A 24091-nucleotide genomic window follows, 5' to 3' on the forward strand; every position below is an offset into this window, starting at 1 on the left:
CTTTTTTTTAATCACTTGACAGCCCTACAAATTAGACTTTTGTCAAACACAAGTAATTGGGCTCAGTACAGGGATAACTGGGTGACATTTGTGGTATACTGCAGGTCAGACTAGATGATCTAACTGTCTCCTCTGTCCTTAATCTCTGAGTTGCTTGTAACTAGAACGTTGTTCAGTTTTCCATGTAGCCTAGACACTTTTTCTAAAGATACTTAGACAAGCCCTTTATGAAGCAGAAACACTCCTGGAACAGGTACAGAGAGAGGCATAGTGGGGCTCTGCTCAGTCACATCCCATCTTCCACAGATTAAGCTAATGCTGTTTCTCAGCTGCTGTGTTTTATCCCAAGATCAGACGGCATAGGATTGAGGAGCTTTCTGATAGACCCTCCTCTGCACAATGGGGGAGAACTCAGCTCACAGAATATACATCAATGTACACAATAGGAGAAGGGATTCAGTACCTAGTTATGGGAATCAGTCAGTCACTAAAATGGAGCCACCTCTGGTGTGGAATGAGGCAGCTGTTTGAGTGCACAGCAGAACTGCACATAGGTAACTCATGTTAAATACATGCACTGTCCCCAAGTATGTGTGTGAGCATATGTACCATTTAAAATATTCCAGTCTCTGGCTGAACATCCTATAAATACTATTTCCTGGTGCGCGCGCTCTCCTTTTTTTTTTTTTTTTTTAATACTTTACTTTAGAAATCACTTCTCTCCTCCCACCCACTACCCCCTCTTTTTTTTAGTCTCCTTTTGTTAATGAGCGTCTTCTCACCAAGGAAGAAACCGATTGACTGTGTATACAAGGGAAACCACTGAAAGTAACAGCACTTTGCTTATAGCTAAACACCTGGGGTAAACAAACTCAAAAAACAGCAAAATATTTTGCTGATTCCTTTCAGTTATGGCACTCATAGGAGGTGGGTGTAACTGTAGAAAGAACATTTTCAATCGCTTGTGTATGTTTTCTCTGTTTTAAGAAATTCCATGGGAAATTAAGTTGTCTCTTGCAGTTGCCGAAGAAGAGTATGAATGCCCTGCTCTGTGGAACTAGTTATTCTCCGCCAAGCATATCAAATCAGATTGTATCCTAAGTGTCCATTATTACATCCTGGTCTCCAGTTTTCCAGAAATACACTAAATTTTATTCAAAGTTTTAAAGTCATCTGACCTGGCCTAGATAGCTCTGGGAATTAAGAGGTTTGCAGACTATTATTAAAGCTGCATGTACTATGTGAGTTTCAAATCTTCATGTTTGGTCTATTGTGCAGATGGATATGAACAGAGAGATGTGTGTGACCTCATTTATTTCTCTAATGAAGTGCTGTCAATCGAACATCTGTTTCTTTGCCGTTGAAAATTAAATCTGATGAATCCCACTTATAAAATATGCATTTATTTATTTATTTTACGTTTTGCCTGTGCAGACCTGCTACAGCAGTAGCAGCACATGACAGCCAAAAATGGGCCAGTAATTAAACCGTGCAAAGGTTCCTGTCTCTCTTGCTATTACATCAGGTACAAAACAAACTAACTGCCTGAACCTCTCAGTAGTTAACCTTTCTGAGCAAGGGTGGGGGGGACACTTACCAGAGACCGATGAGAATCATGTTCCTTGTGTGGTTTTTTTTGTTTTTTTTGTTTTTATCTCCAAAGTGGCACCTAAGCTCAGCAGAATTGCCCCAGCAGGGAGGGTCCCTTGTAAAAGGAGACTTTATAACCCTTAATGCAAGCACCTTACAAACTGCCTTCTCCTTAGAGCTCTGAGTGCCTAGGATCCTGGGGGAGTGAGGGAGCGGGGATGACTGGTGGTAATGAATAAGAGCTAGAGAGAAGTAAGATCCAGTCTGAACTTCCACCTGAAACAAAATCCTGGACCTATTATACATTTGAAAAATTTTGATAATTCACACCTCCTGTTCTTCCATTATCTGTTTAGTTTTCCACTGGTCTCTGTACTTGCTCGTTGCAGCTGAGATTGGAAGTGAGTAGCCAAAATACTAAAACAATGGTTCATCCTTGAAATCTTGTGAGATTTCAAGCTCAATTACTCAACTCCAACGGTTGTAATGAATCAGTAGACTTCAGTGTCAGCCATACTGCAGCCACTAGAGAGCAGTTTTGTCACACATGAGCATGGCTAATATTTCATCCCCGGGCCACTGTGTTACAATGCTTGACTAATTTATAGATAAAGGCTGGATAAGCATTCAGACTCGATCACTGTCTGACTAGTATATGTGTGCCACCACTGCCATATACACTTCTGAAGTGTATGAGACTGCAGCCTTCAGAGGATACAAGCCATGCTACTACTTCAGCTCACAGGGATTCCTCGTCGGCTCCAGTGGAAGAGACTTCTGTTTTTGGTGCCCTGTTCCCGATGGTGCATGCGTGCAGTAGAGCTGATGACTGTAATGTCTCTGTATGCAGCCACGGATTATAGCTAGCATAAAGGCTCCTTCTTTATCTTGTCTTGGATTTGTGAACATGTAGTTGTGCTAGTTAAGTGCTTTGAGAAAGCAGCACGTTACTAATTTTGAATCTTTACTGAGACGTTAAGAGTGATGGATGAATCTAATTTAAATCTCCCCAGAGCTGACTTCTTGTTCTCCAAACTCCATGTAGCTTGTCTTCATCATCACATAGGAGAGGGCTGATGTTTCACTTTACTTTATCGCCCCTTCCAGTTCAACCAGAATATTAGCAGTCTGCCCTGTTTAGACCCTGACCAAGCTTGAATTTCATCTTGTTCTGATGTATTTTTTAAAGCTGTGCTTCATTCCTATTTCAATGTTACCCTGGGGAAACGGCTTTTGATGATATGCTGCTTGGAGAAGCTGAATTTGTTCTCTAGGCACCGCATCAGAGCAAGATAAATATACATATTTTACTTTGGAGACTGAGAAATAAAGAGTAAAACACCTCTAATCTACATAGTTTAAAAACACGAGGCAGAGTAAAAGCAGAGTTCTTCTCAAGTGGTTGAGGATGTGTATTCCGCTCCGGCTCAGTCAGAGTGGAAAGCATCTCTGCACCCGCATCTTGAAGACCAACAGTTACGGAACTGGTAAGTAACCGTTTTTTCGTATTGATGGCTGTTGAATCAGCCCAATTTGCATATTACTTACTGAAAATTGAACCTTTATTTTTTGGTGTCTCCAACATTCTCTTTCCCTGGTGCAGTTCTGACGCTGGGGATCGGGCCGGGGGCTGTGTCTTTCTCTTGTACTCAGATCTGTTTTCCCCATTTTGTACTGCAGGGAAATGAGGCTGTAGGTTTCTGATCTCCTCCTGCCTAAAGTCCCACCTCTGTCTTGTTTCTCTTTCCCCTCTCCTCCTCGTCACCCCACGGAGTATTCTTCCCTGACACAGGGGTGTCTGATCCTCCTCTTATTAAATTAAGTTTCAAAACTCCCATTGGCTTCAGGTGAGAGCGGAATCTTCCCTCAAATGGCTATCATTAGGCACCAGTAAGAGAGGCAGTGCTTCCTCTTGGGCCAGTATGAGGAGATCACTGGTGCAGCACAGCCATGACTATAGGCTGTATTTCCCCCCCCCCGAGTGGCAGTGGGCAGGGAGAGAGATCCTCAGGGGATGGGAAGGACAGTGCAACAGGATGTCATGAGTCCCCTTTTTAACCTTAGCACAGCTTAGCTGCTTCTTTGAGTGCTTGGACATGTCCATTCCACGTTAGTGAATGTGCACGCTCCACACATGCAGTCGCCGGAAATTTTCCCCTCAGTGGTACCTGTTGGGTCAGCTCTAGCGCCCCCTGGTGCCGCATGCCCATGGCGCGGTATAAGGGGACTGGCCAACCCCACACCCTCTGTTCCTTCTTACCGACCTGGAACTGCTTCTCCTGCTTTGGTAGGCAATTCCCAGTGGTTCTCGCTGTTTCTCCATCCTTTCCTTTTCCTTTCCCTTTCACCAGGTTTGGTTAGGCAGCAGGAAACCATCTGCTAGAGCTACCTACCTTGACAAGTGGGAGCGTTTCTCCATTTGGTCATCCTATCAAGGCCTCTCATCTGCTAGGTCACCACTCCAGCACAGTCTGGAGATCTGCTTCATCTGAAACAGCACGGCCTAGCTATCTCATCTATTGAAGTGCGTACACCTAGTGGCCATTTCAGCCTTCCACCCTCCAGTGGATAGTCAGTCAGTTTTTTTTGCATGAAATGGCCATTTGCTTCCTCAAGGGTTTAGAAAGGTTATACCTACAGATCATGGAACCCATTCCCCCGTGGGACTTCAACCGCTGGCATCATGCCCTCTATGTTGCCTTTCTGGTAGGGATTATCTAGGCCAGGAGGGTCTCAGAAATCAGTGCCCATACATCAGGACCCCCCTTGTGGTGGTCTTTAAGGACAAGGGACAACTTCGCCCCCACCCTATGTTCCTCCTGAAGATGGTTTTGCAGTTTCATAGTAAGCAGGCGATTTTCCTGCCAGTTTTCTTCCCAAAACCGCACAAGAATAGTGTAGGGAGGAGCAGTGTTTCCACACGCTGGATGTTAGGCATACCCTAGCTTTCTATATAGAAAGGGTCAAGCTCTTCTGTAAATCTACGCAGCTCTTTGTGGCAGTAGCAGATAGGATGAAAGGGCAACCCGTTTCGGCTCAGAGAATTTCATCCTGGATCACTTCCTGCATTTGCACGTGCTATGAGCAGGTGGGTGTCAGCCCACCTGCCGTTCTACGAGAGTACAAGCTTCCTCAGCAGTGTTCCTGGCCAGGTCCCAGTCCAGAACATTTGCAGAGTGGCGACCTGGTCGTCAGTGCATACTTTTTCTATCCACTATGCTATCACCCAGCAAACTAGGGATGATGCAGGGTTTGGTAGGGGAGTGTTGCAATCTGCATGTTCATGAACTCCGAGCCCACCTCCTAGGGTATTGCTAGGCATCGAACATGGAATGGACGTGCAAACACTCGAAGCAGAAAAGAGAGTTAGTAACTTCCTGTAACTGTTGTTCTTCGAAATGTGTTGCTCATGTCCATTCCATGACCCACCCTCCTACCCCTTTGTTGGAGTTAGCTGGCAAGAAGGAACTGAGAGTGTACGGGGTCGGCCGGTCTCCTTATACCACATCATGAGTGTGTGGCACCAGAGGGTGTTAGAGCCGACTCAGCAGGTACCACTGAGGGGAAAAAATTCCAGCAACTGTGCATGGGGAGCGCACACACCTCACATGGAATGGACATGTGCAATGCACCTTGCAGAACAACAGTTACAGAAAGGTTAGTAACAGTCTTTGAGTGAGAGAGAGTCTGGCTTTTGTGAAGCTTTTCAGTAATAACCTGCCAAATGCAAACTAGAACACAATGCAAATAGGTATCAATAAGATTCTAAGGAACTCCCAAAGCCAATGTGTTTTATATCCCGTTCTCTCTCCTAATACAGTGCTCCCTCCTTCTGTTTGCTGATGTCTGCCCCACAGCCACTCGTCGTCCTGCTCTCTGTTGGAATTTTTTGTTGCGTTCTTGAGCTTACTGTGTTCTTGCATCAGTTAGCAAAGAAGCTTTAGCTCCCTCTTGTGAGACCGCTGAATTATTGCGGTGTCATAGCACCGGTCCCTTTGCCCTCTTTTTTGGGTGATAGCAGGTATTCCTAGCATTTCCACTTTGTAGGATGCTAGGCTTCACAAAACCAGTTAGGAACGAAATGGGATAGCCAGTGCCTAGCAAATGAGAAGAAATAAGGCAAGCAGGTCCCATCTGTAGGCTGCCTATAATAAGAATCTGCATTTGTTGTGGGTGAAAACAGCTCTTCTGCTTGGTGATATTAGAATAGAGGGGTAGCTAGTTGTCAAGATTACTGAGCAGAAACATTGCCTACCTCAGGAGCTATGTGACTAGGATTGAGAGACAAATACCAATATCACACCAGCATATGGAGTATTGTATACTACCCAGATCTCTTTCCTTGTCTTCAACGGCTATATTGGTACCTCCGATACCAAGGTAAGGGACACCAGCTTAGTACCCAGAGAGATCTGTGAACGTGCCCAGGGCACTAGGTGTGCGGGGCAGTGTTACTTCAGTTCCCTGTAACAATAATTGGCTGAGTGTCCGTATAAATGAGGGTGTCAGACAGTTGCCTGAGTTTGTTCTTGTTGTCCTATCGGAATGGCTATGTGAAAAGTGCACTTTTTAAAAAGGCATAGTGCTGCAAAACGCATCATTGATCTGAAAATATAGTGAAAGGATGAGAACGTGAAAGACGAAACCTTTAGGTGAGGCATTAAATGAACTGGGAGTGAGATGCCAACTCCAGCATAGAAGAGAGACAAGATTATAGGCTCTGAGCTCATTGTGCTTTACAAAAGGCCATTTTACATCTTAAGATGCCCAGAGAGAAAAAGAAATAATTTTATTCTAATATAGAAAGTGGCAGTGAACTTTCTAGGAAAGGCTTTAATTATCCCTGGGAATATCCATTCCGGATGTTTGTTAGCAGCAACTTCAGCTAAACCTAATTTTCAAGGGAAGTCCTTAACCGATCTAAACTACAATGATTTTCAACCATTTTATATAAAAATTGATATTACTGCCCAATTAAGAGTTCAACTTGTAGATCTCTAGGGGATCGGGCAAGGAAGCTCACCTTGCATCCGTACAGCATTTCTAGTCCTGGAATATCCAGTTTAGAAATCATGATTGAAACGGGAAGATCTTGATAACAGCACTTTTGAAATCCTTCATGAGCTCTTAGTTGATCCTTATCCATTAGAGTTCAGACAGTTTGTGCATCTCTGCCTCCAAATCTTGAAGGAGAGAGTTGACCCACCACATACATACTCATTTCCATCTTCATTTTACTCCCAGGGCATTCTGTCCATTTTAAAACTTCTCATGCATTTTTCTTCTATTGCCCTAACAACCGTTCTTAGCTATGTTTTTAACATCCATCGCCGCCTCAGGTTGCACCTCTAATCTGGAGTCATGGGGGCCCCTTAAAGCTCTCTGGGAATCTCTCTGGGTTGTCTCCCAACCCCTCTTCAACTGGTAGCTTCTTATTCAGGATTACACCAATGCTAGAGACATCTTCTCTTAAGGGGTCCCTTTCAACCAACAAAGGGTTATCTGAGCCACTCTGAGTATATCAGTTCTTTCTACATGTGCTGCCTCCTCTCTCCTGTTGTGGTTGGGTTAAAGAGTCATTAAATGGTGCAGAAATTAGTTGAAGGAAAAACATGTGAGTTCATTAAGGTGATGAGATTAATTCAGCTGAGTGTAATTAAACAGCATGAACAAGAGACAGGTAATTCCAGTTCCCTCTGGTTTCACAGAAACTCCACCCCTTTAAGTCTCCAAAGCAGGTCATGGAGTATCAAAACATTCTGCCAAGGGGACAAAATAATGACGCATCAGGTGACCATAACAAACTTTCATTGGCTGATCATAACCAAAGGGCAAGAGGGTATTTAACTCTTTCATGAGCATTGCATAGACTGTATTTCCCGTGTCCATTTCCAGTCCTAATGGACTTGAGTAGTTCTTCTGTATTTCCAGATGACCTGCTGGAGTTTTATTATCCTCTAAAGTCTCCATTCCTTAAAGCACTTCAGCATTAGAGTCCTGGCAAAGACATCTCTCCGCTCCCTACCTCCTGCTGTGCCTCTCCAGCCAGCATTCCAGTCATATTTCACTTTCTTCCTGTAGAAGATGATGAAGTCATCATTTCTGCTGCATCTTATTCCTGACTTGTTCGGAGTGTCATGGCATAGGGGTTGCTAACGAGCACCGTTTCCTTTTGGTGAGTTAAGGGAGATTATTCTTATTGCTAACTTTACGGGCGTGCATTCAGATTTTGTGCCTCCCTTTCTTGTTTGAAGTCAGAACAGTTTCATATCAGAAAGTCCAAGTGAGAACTTGCTGGAAGTCTCGGCTTGTCGGTTAGTAATTCCAGCTTTCCTTTGTTCTTACGGTCTGCCTCTTCCATTGGCTGGCTCCTCGAACCTTGTTCAGCATGAATTATATGGGGCTTTCAGGGAAGTGAACTGAGAATGCTACACTTGAGCAAGTAGCAGTAATCAGTAAATTTCATTCCTAACAGTGAGAGAGTAATTCTGATGACCTCTTCTTGGACTAGTTGTGACCTACAGGAACAGGTGATGCTACTGTAAAATAAGACTTGTCAAGTAGAAAGTGAACAGTATTCGTATTGGTGCCATGTGTTACATGTACTGTTTTGGTTTGAGAGTATCTGGGTAATTTGAATTACAGTTAAGAAAGCCGCCTTCTTGCATGGGCTGAGTATGAGCCTGGGACCCCAGCGCTGCTGACACAGTCAGTTCTGCTGCTGACTTCCTGTAAGCCTTGGGGAAATCGCTTAACTGCTCTATGGTTTTTTCTCCATCTGAAAATTGGGGATATAAAAACTGTGATGAGGATTAGTTAACTTCCTAATTCAAACACCAGGGATTAGGTAACAAATCAAATCCATTTGTTACAGTCTAGAAATAATCTTCAGAAGTAGGCACGTGCCTGACGATTCTAAATTAATTAATGTTTATGAAGTGCTAAGTATTATTATTATTATATTAATTAGCATCATCCTAATACTGTCGGTAGTAAACTTGGCTTGACAGTACATGTTCCTACCTCCACTGCTTAAAAAAGTTTCATACACAGGGGGAGGCAAATCATTTTATATATATGTATTTAATAACCTGGGATAAATGTTTTCCAGTCAGTTTTTTATAAATTTTAAGGAAGTTAGTTTTATTTTAGATTATCTTCCCTGGCAGTGTTGCAAAGCCAAGCACATCACAGCCTTGTGCTAATGGAGAATGTAGGAGAATCAGAAAGTTGTTGTCTATTTGTATCTGCCTTAACTATGACAGTCGTTATCACTGCTCCATAATTACAGCAGCACATAGCCCCAATCAAGGATCAGGCTCTGACCCAGAGAGTTGACAGTATAGGTTTATGACCGGATGTCACAGGTGGACGGAGAGGGAGGTGAGGGAGAAGGAGGAGTGCAAGGTGACAGCAAAAGGAGCATGGTTTTTGCATAAGATGCCGTAGAAGTGAAACTGATGATGAGTAAAGTGGTCTAGCTATCGCCATTTGAGTTGAGAAACAAGCAGAAAAAAGAAGGAAGGCCATCAGTGGCAAAAAGGAAATTAAATGAATAATCTGAAGTGGGGTAGCAACAAAAATTCATTTTCGCCCCCGTGACTTTTTTTTTTATCCCTTTTCTGATGCATCTAAGAGGTTTTAAGGGAAAAGCAATGCTGTTTGTTTGTTAGGTCTGACCCAACTTCCCAAAAGCAAGTGCAGAAAATCTGCTTGCTGCTCATTCGCATGCTTCCCAGCCTCTTTAATCTGGATAGTACAAGGAAGGTTGGTGAAAACACGAGTGAACACGAAAGCCATCGCTTTCTTTGCTATCCATGTCTGCCCACTGGCATCTCTGCTCAATGATAATGTGGCTTTACCCATTACACCTAAGGAATCGTCTTTCAGATCCAGTTTGCCTGCACATATAATCCTCCTTTGTAGACTGTTACTTCAGTGATTTCTCAGGCCATGCGTGTCATAAAGGAGAGATTTGGAGGTTTTAAGTTAATAACATGCTGAACACTTTTGGACAGCAAATAGTGTCCCGAGATACTGTGTCTCTAAGCCCCCAAATCACCTCTGATCTAGAGCCAATAAATGGGCAAATGAAGGTATAATCCAAGTATTTCTATGAGCTGAAGGATGATATCCAACTTACATAGAAACTCAGTAACTGGTGAGGAGCGGGTGGCATTTGATAATACTAAGTACTTCTGTAAATGTCACTCCGGTTAGCTGCCTGTAATAACACACACCTCTTCCACAGAATCTTTCATTTTAGGACCTAAAACGATTTACAGACTTTAATTAATGAAGCCTCATAACATTGCTTTGAGAGAGGCAAGTATTAAGCCTATTTTACAGACTGAGAACCTGAGCAACAGAGTGCTTAAAGGTCACCCCATGAGTCTGTGACAGAGCTGAGAATAGGACCCAGGAGTCCTCCTTTGTCTTGTGTGCTTCACTTCTATAGAAAGGAATAACAGAACTGCTTCCTCCCCGCCCCCCCCTCCCACCTCCCCAGTCAAGTCGCTAGTACCCAGGCCATCCCTAAGGGCTATTCCATTTCCAGATGGGCAGATGCAATAGAAGGAACTTTCAGTAGAAGCAAGTAACAAAGAGAGAGAGAAAGTTAAAGATGGACTCTGTCCTCCTGGAGCCTGCCTGTCTACCCTGTAGACAGGGAGGCAAATGTAACCATGCACTTCGTATGGACAGGTGCTGGTGACAGTGGCTCATTTATGGGTAGATATAATATCCCTGCCAAACACCATGGTATGGGTGGCTAAGAAACACGCAAGGCTTTCCTGATCAGTAGCCCTTGGGCTAGCACTGGGGATGGAAGAGGGGAAAGGGGCAAATCCAAACCGTCCTTTGTTGCTCCTCTCCACCACATACAATTGGTTTGGCTATAATCTTCTGACAGTAAGAAGGCTCCTTATCTGTCTGGGGGGGAGGGGGGGCGATTATCTCCTCCCAACAAAACCCCTCCCTCCCATTGCTGTATTTAGCCTCTTCACTGAGATCCGGGGGGTGCCCAACCCTTTGCATTTGCTGTGATATAAACAGTGCTTGGACTGTGTCAAAACTGGAAACTTGGCTGAAATTTGAAATTGGAGCTGGAAAATAATGTGATCCTAACCCATCTGTATGTTTTGGTTCTGGGCTCAGATCAGAAGATGGAAGTGGTTTTGGATTGTATGCGACTGAAATCTTGGGGTAAGATCTTGTGAGAACAGATCATGAGACTTCGGTGCAAACATATCTGGCTCCAAACCCTAGTCCTTGTTTCAACTTACCCCAGATCCAAACAGTCTTTTTGGCCCACTCTAATCTGCTTCCTTTGCTCCTAAGAGTTCTGCCCCGTGCGATTAGAAGATGAAGCAGAGTCAGGGACTATAAAGAAAAAGGGAGACAATTGTGCAACTTGATCTGAAAAGCCACCATGGTGCAAGTCAAAAGTGTTGTGACACTTACAAAGAGCAGCTGGTGCTATAGGCTTTGCACTGTAGGCTCTGGGAGTGTTCGGCTCTGCATTGGAATAGCAGCCCGAGAGGGAAGAGAGGGCAAGGGATTTCTTGCTGCTGTTTTCAATTTAGTCGTCCTGCTCTGTTCTCCAGCCATGTACATGAGAAGAATTGTTAATCTGCCTGTTCATAGTTCTGATCATTAAAAATGCAAAGCAGCCTCTTCATTTCCATGTCGTCTTGAGCCCACTTTGGAAACCACTATAATCAAGTGGCTTCTTTATGACAATCCAAAAAAGGAGTCTGATCAAAGGAATCCTGTGAGAGCTTTCATGCAAAAGGGGATAACACCAAAAGACTTGATTGCTTCCTTGAGAAGCAAGAGGCAGCCTTCTGCAAAGAAGGCAGCTAGCTAATTGGAAGCCTTGGCTACAGGTTCTGAGAGCAGCGAATTAGCTGCTTCTGGGATTTTGGCTGAAGGCACAGGTTACATGGCCAAAGCTCAGGAGCTGCATATGGGCACCCACACCAATGAAGATGTCACTGATCAGGCATTTTACTCAATTCAGGAGGGGAGACACAATCCGTCTCCCTGCAGTAGTTTAATATGTGGCTCAGCAAGCGCCCACTGGAATTACGGCCGTTAGTCATTTCTCATGGATCCCAGCTGATGGCAGCCTATGGCAAAAGCAAGGAGAGGATCCTTGCCAAGGCTGAGCCCTTGCCAAGACCTGATTGCAGCAAATTGCAGATCACAGGTGTGGTAAAAGCTGAGAATTGGCAAACAAAGTACCTCTAAGTTACACTAGTTATTTTTCAGGCACATTTTTTCAGACATTCAAAAGTATAGGTTGTCCCAGCTTTAAATTTCTTTGCATGCTAATTAGCAAAGCCCTCCCCATAACCCAGTATACCCTGTAATTTGCCTTTGCAGCAAGTATTTTTCTTTAAGCTACCTGTCGTTCCCAACCATGGTCTCAGCAGTGTCGTCATATTGGTGAGCAGACATGTTGCTTGTGAAACATGGTATTAGAACAATAGTCACAAATGTTTAAGCACCATGATTAGTTTCTTTAGTCTATCTGATGTTGGGGGGGGGGGGGGAAGAGGGGGAAGCTGGTTTTCTGTAGCATTCTGAAATCTCCTTGTTTTTGCATGGATCTGGTGTTTAGTAAATGCCACAATAGCTCGTTGAGATCCTCTCCTCTTTCAAAAGTGGTGAAGCACTGGGGGTTTCTCCAGGCCAGTGATATTGATTAGCAGAGTCACACGAAGGATGTTAAGTGGTTCTGTAACAATAAACAGTAGAAAGGGAGCAATCGGGCTAATAGACGTTGTCAGCCCCCAAAGGACATGAATAAATCAGAGCCCTGGAGATTCTAGGTCCTAGTAAAATAGGAAGTCTGAGCTTCCAGTTTAGCCTCCGCTCCCTTGTGCTATTCAGTACCCGATGGACCTTTTATTTGAGAGGCACTAGACAATGTCACCTCTGCAATTGGAGGTGTGACTGTCGCCTCGCCCAGGGGCAGCCCGGGAGCTCCCTGGTGTCCCCTGGCAGCTGGAGCACTGAGTAGATTTGAAGAGGAGGCGCTGTCCTGATAACAGTGTGACACCTGTCTGAGTAGATGTGCAGAAGGGAGGGGAGGCCACTGTCCATGATCGGGGACAGTGGAGTTGGGACATTTGGGTTCCGTGCTCTGTCTACTTTACTGCAGGCTGCCTGTGTGATATCAGGCAGGTCCCCTTTATGCTAGTTTCCTGATCTGTAAGATGGAGCTGATGTGTTGTGTATCAGGGGTATCTCGCAAGGCTCCACTAATCAGGATGTCAGAGCGCTGCGAGATCTGCAGGTTAAAGAGAAGGGCATATTATTATGGTTATTGCTCAAAACTAAGAGCCCGGGTGAAAAGGTGTGGAACCAGTGTAAGGAATCGGTCCCATCGTGTGGCACTCTGATAATATGGCCACTTCCCTGCATCCCACTGTGCTTTGGGTTATGGATTGTGCATTTAACTGAAAAAACACATTTTAATACTAACTCTGTGCCCTAATCTGTAGCCTTCCCTCTGAGATTTCCCAAGTGCTTTATAGACACTCAGGAATTTAGCCTCATCACTCCCTGCTTCTCTCCCCGCTCCCCTCCCCTCCCTCAGCCAACCCATTATCCATATTTAACACATCAGGAGGTTTAGTGAGGCCAAGTAACTTTTTTGTTCCCAGTCACAAAACAAGTCACTGAAGGAAGTGGGAAGTCCTCATTTTCAGTTCTGTGCTTTAGCCCCAAGAGCAGGCTTGCTTTCTGCCTTAGCAGTGTCAAAGCTGCATGTGCATGGATCACTGATTTGTGTACAGTTTGTATTTAGCTGCTGTGCATTTCCTTTTTACCCATCTGCAGGATGGGAATAATGATGATGGCTCCCTCACGGGGCTGTTCTGGAGTTTAACGAACGTAGAGAAGGCACTTTGAGATCCTGAAATGGAAGGTTCTATAGGAAATGCCAATCATTATAAACAGAAAAGTCCTGCAGTTTAACCATGCACCTTGGTGACTGAGAGAAATGTGAGTGGTTAGAATGGGCTTGTTAAGTCAGCTCATTTGCAAGCGTATCTCAAAGAAGGAAGCTGCACTTGGGGTGGCCTGCCTCCGTCCTTCTGCTGCTCTGGCGTTGGGTGTTTTTTATATTTTTTAATTGTCCTTTGTCTTCTGTGCCCTTTGCAGAGTCCCCCCCAGAGAGGGCCGGACAGCGGCGCAGCATGCCCAGCGGGGTCATGGAGAAAAATCCCAGTATGGAGCCCACCGCCACTACGCCATTCCGTGTCACGGTAAATGTCTCTCACCACCTTAATTACTTCTCTGGGGTTTGACCAAGAGGAGAGGGTACCTGTCGCTGTTCGTGCTTAGAGATGGGAGGGCCGGGTATGGAAATCTTCGATTGCTTATTTTTACATAAAGGAGCAGATGCTAGTAGCTACTATTAGAATACGCAGCTGTAAAGGCCTTCTCGGTAATCTTGTAAGATTTCAATTTAAACCAGGGACTGTCTTTAGAATTGTATGTTGTTTTCCAATGACTTCTGTGGAAGTGCAGACTCTTGGCCTTGCCTTGAAGATCAGATCTGAGATCTTCATTTCCTCTTACGTTAGAATTTGCACAGAGGTATTTGTTACTGCTCCCCTCCTCGCCCCGACTGAGTCAGCCTTTCTCCATAACACCCCATACATTTCTTTTTTGTAGGCGTTCTAAACTGGCTGCATTATGTTCTGCCTACAGGACGGGCTTTCTGAAAGAATAATATGAAAGCCCAATAATTACATGGGTCAGGAACATGCTCTGTTGACAAATGGGAGGAACAACGGTGGAAGCAAAATAAACTGTTTTAAAACTAGGCCGTAATGATCCAAGAGAAGCTTTTTTTTTTTTTTTAAGTATCCTCCTCCTGGCCCCATCTGTAGCTAATGAAATGGAGCGTGTATGTTGGGGACTGCAGGATTCATAATCAATTGAGGGCACCAAGCTCTTTGGAGTAACCTTCATTAGCAATAATTTATGAGGAAAATCTCTTCACAGCTCTCCGCAGAAGGTGTAAGCTTAGCGTGTAACTAGGTAGACTGATGCACCACATCTGTGCACTGGCCAAGGCACTTAAAGGGGCACACTTTCAGGAGTGGAGTGTGTATTGTGCCCAGATAATAAAGCAGCACAGTGTTTGTATGTATGAGACAGGCCTGTTCTCTAGGAGCTGACTTGCACAGTTGTGTTTATGCATTTTCCTCCAGGGCAGATTGGCAGAGGCCCTGGAGGTTTTTTGCCTTCCTCTGCAGTGTGGGGCATGGGTCACTTGCTGGAGGATTCTCTGCACCTTGAGGTCTTTAAACCACAATTTGAGGACTTCAGTAACTCAGTCATAGGTCAGGGGTTTGTTCCAGGAGTGGGTGGGTGAGATTCCGTGGCCTGCGTTGTGCAGGAGGTCAGACTAGATGATCCTAATAGTCCCTTCTGACCTTAGTCTATGAGTCTGAGACATTCTCATAAGCAAACCAGGGAAATGTGGTCTAGGTGAAATTCCTATAAGACTGGGGGCACAACTGGGTGAAAGACCTTTCTCAGAATAGTTACCAATGATTTGCTGTCAAACTGGGAGGGCATAACTAGTGGATCCCACAGGTGTCAATCCTGGGTCCACTACTATTCAATGTAATGGAGTGGAGAGTATGCTTATAAAAAATGTAGATGATGCTAAGCTGGGAGGAGTTGCAAGCACTTTGGAGGACAAAATTAGAACTGAAAATTACCTTGACAAATTAGGGAATTGGTCTGAACTTAACAAGAGGAAAATCAATAAAGACAAGTACAAAGTACTTCACTTAAGAAGGCAAAAATCAAATGCACAACTACAAAATGGGGTATAGCTGGCCAGGTGATCATACTGCTGAAAAGGATCTGGGGGTTATAGTGGATCACAAATTGAATGAGTCAACAATGTGACGCAGTTGTAAAAACGATCGATATCTTGCTGGGGTGTATTAACAGGTGTGTCATATGTAAGACACGGGAGATAATTGCCCCGCTCCATGCGACACAGGTTGGGCCTCTGCTGAAGCACTGTGTCCAATTCTGGCATCACACGTTAGGAAAGATGTGGATAAATTGGAGAGTCCAGAGGAGAGCAACAAAATTTATCGGGGGTTTAGAAAACCTGACCTCTGAGGAAAGATTTAAAAATATTGGGAAGTTTAGTCTTGAGAAAAGAAGATGGAAGGGAACCTGATGATACTCTTCAAGTATGTTAAAGGCTGTTGTAAAGAGGACACTCATCAATTGTTCTCCATGTGCAGTGAAGGTAGGACAAGAAGTAATGGGCTTAATCTGCAACAGTGGAGATTTAGGTTAGATATTAGGAAAAGCTTTCTAACGCTAAAGCTAGTTAAGCTCTGGAGTGGGCTTCCAAGGGAAGTTATGGAATCTCCATCATTGGAGGCTTTGAAGTACAGGTTAGAAAAACACCTGTCGGGGTGGTCTAGGTTTACTTGGTCCTGCCTCAGTGCAGGTGACTGGACTTCTTGAGGTCCCTTCCAGTCCTACATTTCTGTGATTCTATGCTGCACTGGTCGCTGTATGTCTGTGGAGTCCATTTTGCACATGTAAATCCTAGTTGTGTGAGCACGTGTGGACCTTTTTGGGTCTGCATACTTGAGTCATCATATATATTAGTACATAAATATGCATGGCCATGTTCATCTGTACTGTGCTATTCATAACCTAATTACTCCTGGGTGATAAGGCGTGGTGATAAGAGCAGTGACCAGGAGTCAGGAGAACTGGTTTCACTTTCCTAGCATTGCCATGGACTTGCTCTGTAACTTTTGGGCCAGTCACTTAACCTCATTGTGTTAGGTCCTCCGACTGTGAAATGAGAATAATGGGGAGGACAGTTGAAAAGCTCTTTAAGATCCTCCTGTCAGATGACAGGCACTCGGTAAGGGAGCAGGAGTATTCATGCATGTGTGCAATGTTGTGCATATCCGCAAACTGCATAAGACACAGTGACGTGCATTATTTAGTTGTGTATTCACATACAGTAGTATAAAATACTCCAAAGCAATGCATGTTAACTCCAGTGGCACCATGAAGGTCATTTATATTTCATCTGTCTGTAACTGAATTCAGCTGCTGCAAATTCCTCTTTTATCAAACTCATAAAAAAAATTCCATTTACAAAGTATCTTTCTTCTAAATGATCAAGAAAGCCTCAAAACAACAAGAAAAAACTGAGATAAAGTTCCAGACTTCCAATACCAAATTTAAACTAATTGATTCTAATCTCTTTAGAGTCGTACTGCCTCAGCAACTGATCTGTACATAGCCCTGAATCCAGGGCTATGTAAAACCTCTTTCTCTCTGGAGGAGCTCACACAAATACAAGTCCTATATCTAAACCAGCGAATCATTTCTGTAGGTCATGAATACATTGGAACAAGTAAACTGAGCTAAAGCAATCTCAGCGTATGTCTACACTGTACATGGGAGGTATGATTTCAGCACCTGCAGACATACCTCAGCTAGCTTGACTCTAACTAGATCAAAGGTACCTTGAATAATAACAACAGTGAAGCCATGGTAGCACAGGTGTTGGCCACACAAGTATGTACCCTGGTCCTGGGAGGGTGGGGCCAGTAGATCAAAGCTAACTTGGATTTGTCTACACTTGCTGCACTTCCTAGTTTGCAGCGTAAACATAACCTTAGACACCAACTAACTTATGCCAATGTTCTTAAAATCTGCAGCAAAATCAGTAACCACCAGGCTGCCCCATCTAAACTCTCTTTTTCTTGTGGGGAAAATTCTCAATTTGCTGAGCTGATCTCTTATTAGGAGTAGAGCCTAATTTTGTCTGTTCTGATGCTGGACTTCTAAATAAATGTTTAGACTTTGGGTCTTGTGCAAAATGGCTTAACCATATATCCCTACAGCACTGCAGAGGCCTCATAGGAAAGTCCTGGGGAAAGTCACAAAGGATTCTGCTGATTCCGTATTCTGTGTTTCTCTTTCGCTCTTTTATTGCTTGTGTTATTGGAAAAAAAACAAACCTTTTGTTGCTGCTCCTACCGCTTCTACCCCAGCTGAAGCCCTAACCCTTGCTTTGTAGCACCCATTGGGCACGTGATTACTTGCATCTGAAGAAGTGAGGTTCTTACCCACAAAAGCTTATGCTCCCAATACTTCTGTTAGTCTCAAAGGTGCCACAGGACCCTCTGTTGCCGTTGGGCACAGTAAAGATAGCATATTGTCACACCCAGGAGGATGGGCTCAGGTGAAGGGGGAATGAGCCCGCTGGGAGCAGAACTCCTATGTAGAAACTCTGCTTCCATCTGCATGTCCTTGCGCTCCTGCTCATCATCCTCCCCCTCAAGGCTCTACATGATTCCACCCCATCTAGATCTCTTCTTACACTCCTCTGCATCCTCTCTGCTAATTGCTCCCTTTGTCTTCATCTCCTTAGGCCATTTATTTTATCCCTCCCTTCTTTCAAATTCTTCTTTAAAATCTACTACTTGCAAAGCCACCTATGTGATTTCCCTTGCCCACTGGATCCCTGCGCTGTACTGCTGGCCTGCGTATCCTGGTTCTCTGCGGGCAGGGAGATTGTAAGCTCTTGGAATTCTGGATCTTGTCTTTTTATGTGTTCTGTAAAGTACTGTTCTACATAATTAATGGCAAATAATGGGGAGTGTGAAATACTAAACAGGGTGTGGGATGTTTGTTAGCATTTGCCAGGAGGCATGAGTGATTGTTAGCATCTGTGAAAATTATGTGGTTAAAGGCACCGGGAGGGTGTGTTCCATACTCTGTACACAGACACTGATAGAGAGATCGGCCTGGATCTGCTTCTCCCTGCAGTAACTTTTGGTGTAAGTGATGTCCATCTTGCTTCCATTCCACGAGGAGAACTAATTTCTTAAAGACCTGCAAATCCATTCCCCTAACCATCCACTTTCTTGCTGGATGCAGGCTGCGCTGGCAAAAGGTTAGGCTGATAATCAATTTGCTGAACCATCTCTGTGAACTCGGGATATGTCCTGCAGAAGAAGGAAATAGCATTCCCAAGAAATGGGAAGACCTGCCAGAGAACCACCTTACTTCTTTAGTCTTCATTTTTATTCTGGAGTTTTTAAAACTGCGTTGATGAGTTTTATGAGCTTGTACCTCCTCTGCACTAAGGAAGAGAATCTGAATCCATTAGGATATTTGTAGCCGAACCCAGCAACCGCCTCCATCAGCATTGGTTTGATTTCAGCAGCTCTTTTTGGAATGGGCATTATTAGGGTGGACATATTTACCAAGGGATGCTGCTATATGATTGATGATCATGTGGGTGCAAAAAGCTTCAGTGGGATGATGACATTACCAAGGATGGACATAAACTCATAGACCGGACATCCAGCCAGATCATTTTAAGGCCCTAGCTAGAGATCAGTCTGGGTGACGCTTGATCTGCAAAGATGCTACGTCCCTCTGGGTTTTGCCTTGATGATGATGATGATGATGATCACGGTTGGTGGAAATAAAGCTCTGTTTCTTCTCTCGTTCCAATGGAGTGCATCTACTGTATGTTTCCAGAGGCATGATTCCAGTCTTTAGCCGGTGCGATGGCCTGTATGAGATGTGGTGGCTTGCTGCCAAAACCAACCTGTGCTCCAAAATTCATATGAAATTTTAAAAAGCGTAGTCAGTAAATACACCCTTGCTAGAGAGAGGTATGGCATTTGTCTTCTGCATTACACAGTACACTATCCTCTAACTTCTGTTTCTTCTCAGCCCTCGGAATGTGACTTCCGTTAATACGAATGGCTTCATTACATGCATAGTTTTTATGGCTGCCCAGATTTTAGCAGATGTCAGACAGGAGAAATATTCTGCCTCACCTTCCTTCATTAACCAGAAGAGGAGCATTAGCAGTCAGTCCACTCCTGCCACTGGGAATAGTAATTAGTGCTTTAGTTTAGTGGTAATGGGATTATTACTTTTGAGCCTGCTGCTGTAGGTTTTGATGTCGTAAGCTTTTCATATTTTACAGCTGATTGTTCTTCCCTGACATCTCCATCCTTCTGCTCTGGAGTCTCCAAGGGCCCGATGGGCTCAGGAGCCTTTGAATTCAGAGGCTTGGGCTTTGTTGCACTTTCTGTTGCTTGCATTCGTTTGCAACTCTGAGCGGTGCAGCATGGAAATGCCCTCTCTCAATGTAAAGGTCTGCCAACCTGCCTGAGAACGGAAGTGGTGGAGGCTCTGCTATGGCTCTCGCAACATGTTGTGGTGAATGAAAGGCTGGGGGATGCTGGTTCGAGGCTTGGAAGTGCTGAGCACCCTCAGCTCCCATTGATGTTGGGGACCGTTTGAGAATCAAGCCCGTAATGTCTCCTCCATGTGTCCATTTTTCCAACTGTCTGGGAGAGAGAGAGGAACTAGTTGATCTAATAGATCATTTCCATCCCTGATTTTTATGCTTGTATGAGTCTGTGCATGTACGTCTGCGGCATCCACAGAGTTAGCTGCACCCAAAATCATAGCAAAATCCTGTTCTGTACAGTGACATTTTTCTTTCCACCTTATAATGTCAATATGATTTTAACAGAGCATCTCAAATGTGAAAAACCCTCTCACCCAGGACGATTCATATGCTGCAAAGTTCTTAATTTCCTTCTTTGTTACCCATCTCCTCAACACTGCGCTATGGGAGCAGAGTGCAATCTGATGAACCATGATCTGAAAGGCTTTGCCTTATCTAAGGGTCATTTGCTGCACATTGGTGTGTCCCTCATAACGAATGCAATTCCAAATCTGTCAGGGCAGATTTGTGCAGTGTAGGCTGTAGAGATGAGTACAGACCTCTCCCCCAGGACTGTTGAGTTTCCAAAGGACATACAGTATGTTAAAAATAGTCTTCCTGCTCACATCTGCTTCCTTGGAGACTGGAGCTCAGATTGCTCTTAATGGCCAAGAGTCCCCTGAATACTCCAATGAAGCCAGTGAGGAATGTGGTCTACGGTGTCCTAATGATTGAAAGTGCCACGTGGTTACAGAAATAAGATCATAGAATTTGGTGCACTGGGTGTACTCTTGAACCAAGTCCAGCATCCTGTCTCAGGCCAGCATCTGGTTTAAAAAAACCAACCAACCATCATGTACATACCCAGCCAATTATGCAGTGCGGTATGTGGAGTTGGGGATTCCTTCTTGTCCCTTGCAGTGATTAGCTAATGCCAAGAAGCATGAGATTTGATTGCATTATCTCAGCATATAAAGGGTGAATCCAGGCCTCGTTGAAGTCCCTGGAAGTTTTTTACATTATCTGACATGCTCAGGTACCCATGGAGGTTACAGACTCTGATCACGCCTCCTGTTAGCTGAAGACCACTACAAAGTTGAATGGTTTTGATGAACCCTTCTCTGTTTAGTGTGTGCGTGCTGACAACAGGCTCCTCGGAGGAGGAATCATAACGAGCATGTCCACCATGAAAAGACCGTCTAAGGATGGGTCTGTGGTGCTCACTTGCAGGTGCTTTTTTATCAGCCAGTTGACAAAACAAAATAGGGGCCGAAGGGTTTGGTCATTAGTCAATCATCATTTCAAATCCAACCCAGCTTTGTAGTGATCAAGAGTTGTTCCCATCTGATGGCTGGTTGGTAGTGGGCAAGGGTCAATATTACAGAGCCCCCTGCCACAGTTTGGCAGGAACTGGTGCTGTTTTTCGCAGCCCTAGCAAACCTGCCAAGGGCTGAAGAGAGACAGACTAGACTCTTCTCTCCTCCCTAGAGCTAGCTCTTTGGAGTCAGTGCTTAGATGAGTGATCAGGCAGGAGGTGAGGGAAGCCTGTGGTGCCTACAATGTGCCTGTTCTGTGAATAAAGAGAGGCCTTGGCCAGAGTCAGATTTTACTGCATAGAATCCAGAGAGCTCAGCGAGTCGAGGGTTTGACACTGAAACCTACGTTATTGTTCAATAAACCAGCCAAGCAAAGGACCTGGAATCTGAGGAACTCCACTAGAAACGAGATACTCTCTCTGCGCAGGGACATTGTGAGTGAGGGCAGAATAACCGAGTGTCAGTGTAATTACATCAATCCCATCTCATTAGGATACTGCCATCTATTGGTCAATTTTATTAGAGCTTGGTTTCATTACATTTTCTCCCTGGCTGCCCACGTGTTCCTGGACAGGCAGGTGCACTGATGGGGAGAAGGTCTGACCTGCTGAATAATTTTTGCAGCAGTGAGAGAGTGGGCCGAGGAATTGGAATGATTTCTCGCTGCTCAGTGACTTTGTGCTGAGGCTCACTTTCCGACAGGGTAAATTAATAGGTCAGATGTGTAATCTGGGAAGCTTTCAAAAGGGGTTTGACAGCAACTCCCTTAAAGTACATACTCTGCTTTTCTGACAGGGCTAGGTGAAGGGTCCTCTCTCCTCTAGGTTGACTATCCCGCATCTCCATAGACACTCTCACCCTGTGCCCTCCTCTACACTCCCCCAGCCCCCAAAATCCTGATGTTGGATTTAGGCTTCCCTCAACATTCATTCACCGTGCTGTTCCCCCATTCAGAACTGTGCCTGAATGTGATTTTCTGATGTGAGAAGTCTGACTTGGAGTCAGTTCTTATAGACTCTGCTGAAAGGAAAAATATCAGCCAGATTCTTCCAAGCAAAGAGCTGCTCCTAAATCACAAGCCTGAAGCCTCATCGGTTATAGAAAGGAAATATTTAGTCTGCAGGCCAAGACTATGGTGGAACATCCATAGGGAGTGAAGAGGTTGGAAATGGACAGGGATCTCTTAGCAGAGCTCACTGGTGTAAGTGCAACTTGCGCTAATGACTGTGTGCTGACCAGTACTGTCTCATTGTTTCCTTGTGCTCCCCATCTGCCTGTATCCATCCGTTGTTGTTTTGTACTATATTTAAGCTAGGTCTACACTGGGGGGTTGGGGGGGCGGAGGATTGATTTAAGATACGCAAATTCAGCTACGCGAATAGCGTAGCTGAATTTGATGTATCCTATTCGACTTACCCCGCTGTGAGGACGGCGGCAAATCGACCGCCGTGGCTCCCCCGTTGACAGCGCTTACTCCTCCTGATGAGGTGGGAGTATGCGCGTCGATTCGGGGATCGATTTATCCGTCTAGATGAGACGCGATAATTGATCCCTGAGAGAGCGATTTCTACCCACAGATCCGGGCGGGTAGTGTATACTAGCCCTCAGATACTCTTTTGTTCTGTGTCTGTACAGTGCCTAACACAGTGGGGTCCTGGTCCATGACTGGAGCTCCTACCTGCTACTGTAATACAAATAAATAATATTCAATTCATAATTTTAAAATCTGGGGTTGACTGAGTGGGAACTCCAGTTACTCGAAAGATCCCCTGGGAAGTTGTCATGAATCCCCGTAGGAGCTGTTTGGAGAGCCCAGTTTGAGGAACTCTGCCCTAAGAGGACACCTTGCTCTTCCCATTTTGAATTTCATTCAAAAAGCGACTCCAGCTGTTCAAACTCTTTCTGTGCCACTCAGGTCCCTTGTAGTCACAAAGAAACCTCCCCAGGATTCCCTGCTTTTTGACTTGTTCACATCTTTAACCTGTCTCTTTACGCTGATTGGGTCCAGTTGAGCTGGACATGCAGCAGTATCTGAAATGCAGTGTGGTAGGAGGAGTTTAACATTTTTAGTTCCTCCTAGCTAGCTTATAACCCCGTGATAAATGAAATATTTCATTAAGTGCTAATGGCAGCGTTCCACTAAATGGAAACTCCTGGGGAGATGAAAGAAGCGCTCTCTATCCTTCTCCTCCCTTGAACATAATCTTAAATGACGGGTCCTGATTCAAGCTGGCTGCTATTGACTAGATATTAAAGGATTTTTTTGAAGTTTTTGCCTGTGCATAATGTACACTATTTGCCATTTAGTTTCTAATCACTTTTCTAAATGCACTCATGTAAATTATACTTTAATAGCTCAACTTTCTTTGGAGAATTTTCCTTCTGATATTATGAGGCGAGCTGACTGGAATGAACTGGTGCTTCCCTCTGCATGAACACCCTATCTCTAATTGAAATGTAATTGTTTACTAAACCGTTCGAACTAGAAGGGAAAATTACTATCATTTTGGTCTGTGGCTGCATACATTAGAGCACCCCTTTTACTGGGGATTGAATTTAAGGAGAATAGGAACATTATCACAGATGATATATAAACAGAAAGCTATTATCATTAAACTGTCAACGGCAACTGAATTTGGATAACGAGTGTTAGCAGCGGCAAGAAATTATATGTAAATGACTTTGAGGATTTATCTGTGGATTCAGTCACTGTTTTCTGGAATGGGACATGCTCTGAGGCTTTGGCTTTTGGGGCATCTTTGGGTTGGGAAACAAAAGTGAGGTCATCTTGATGCCCATTTGTGGTCCTTTCAGGTCCAAGTGGCACTGTTTTTGCAAGAGTTAGGTGTGTTAACCTTGCTGTCTGAATCCTCCTTAGGAGATTATAACAATATTACACATTGCACTT

General features: G+C 44.4%; 1 protein-coding gene across 4 annotated transcripts in view; it reads left to right on the forward strand.

Moving 5' to 3' along the window:
* Positions 1–24091, forward strand: part of DAB2IP (DAB2 interacting protein) — a 328611-nt gene that overhangs the window by 95830 nt on the left and 208690 nt on the right. For all 4 annotated transcript variants that reach the window (XM_034793817.1, XM_034793819.1, XM_034793816.1 and 1 more), the window contains exon 2: positions 13762–13865. In XM_034793817.1, the coding sequence (XP_034649708.1) occupies positions 13762–13865 (104 nt within the window). The remainder of the gene's footprint in view (positions 1–13761; positions 13866–24091) is intronic.

Source organism: Trachemys scripta, chromosome 17, assembly GCF_013100865.1.
Source record: "Trachemys scripta elegans isolate TJP31775 chromosome 17, CAS_Tse_1.0, whole genome shotgun sequence".
Taxonomy (NCBI): domain Eukaryota; kingdom Metazoa; phylum Chordata; order Testudines; family Emydidae; genus Trachemys; species Trachemys scripta.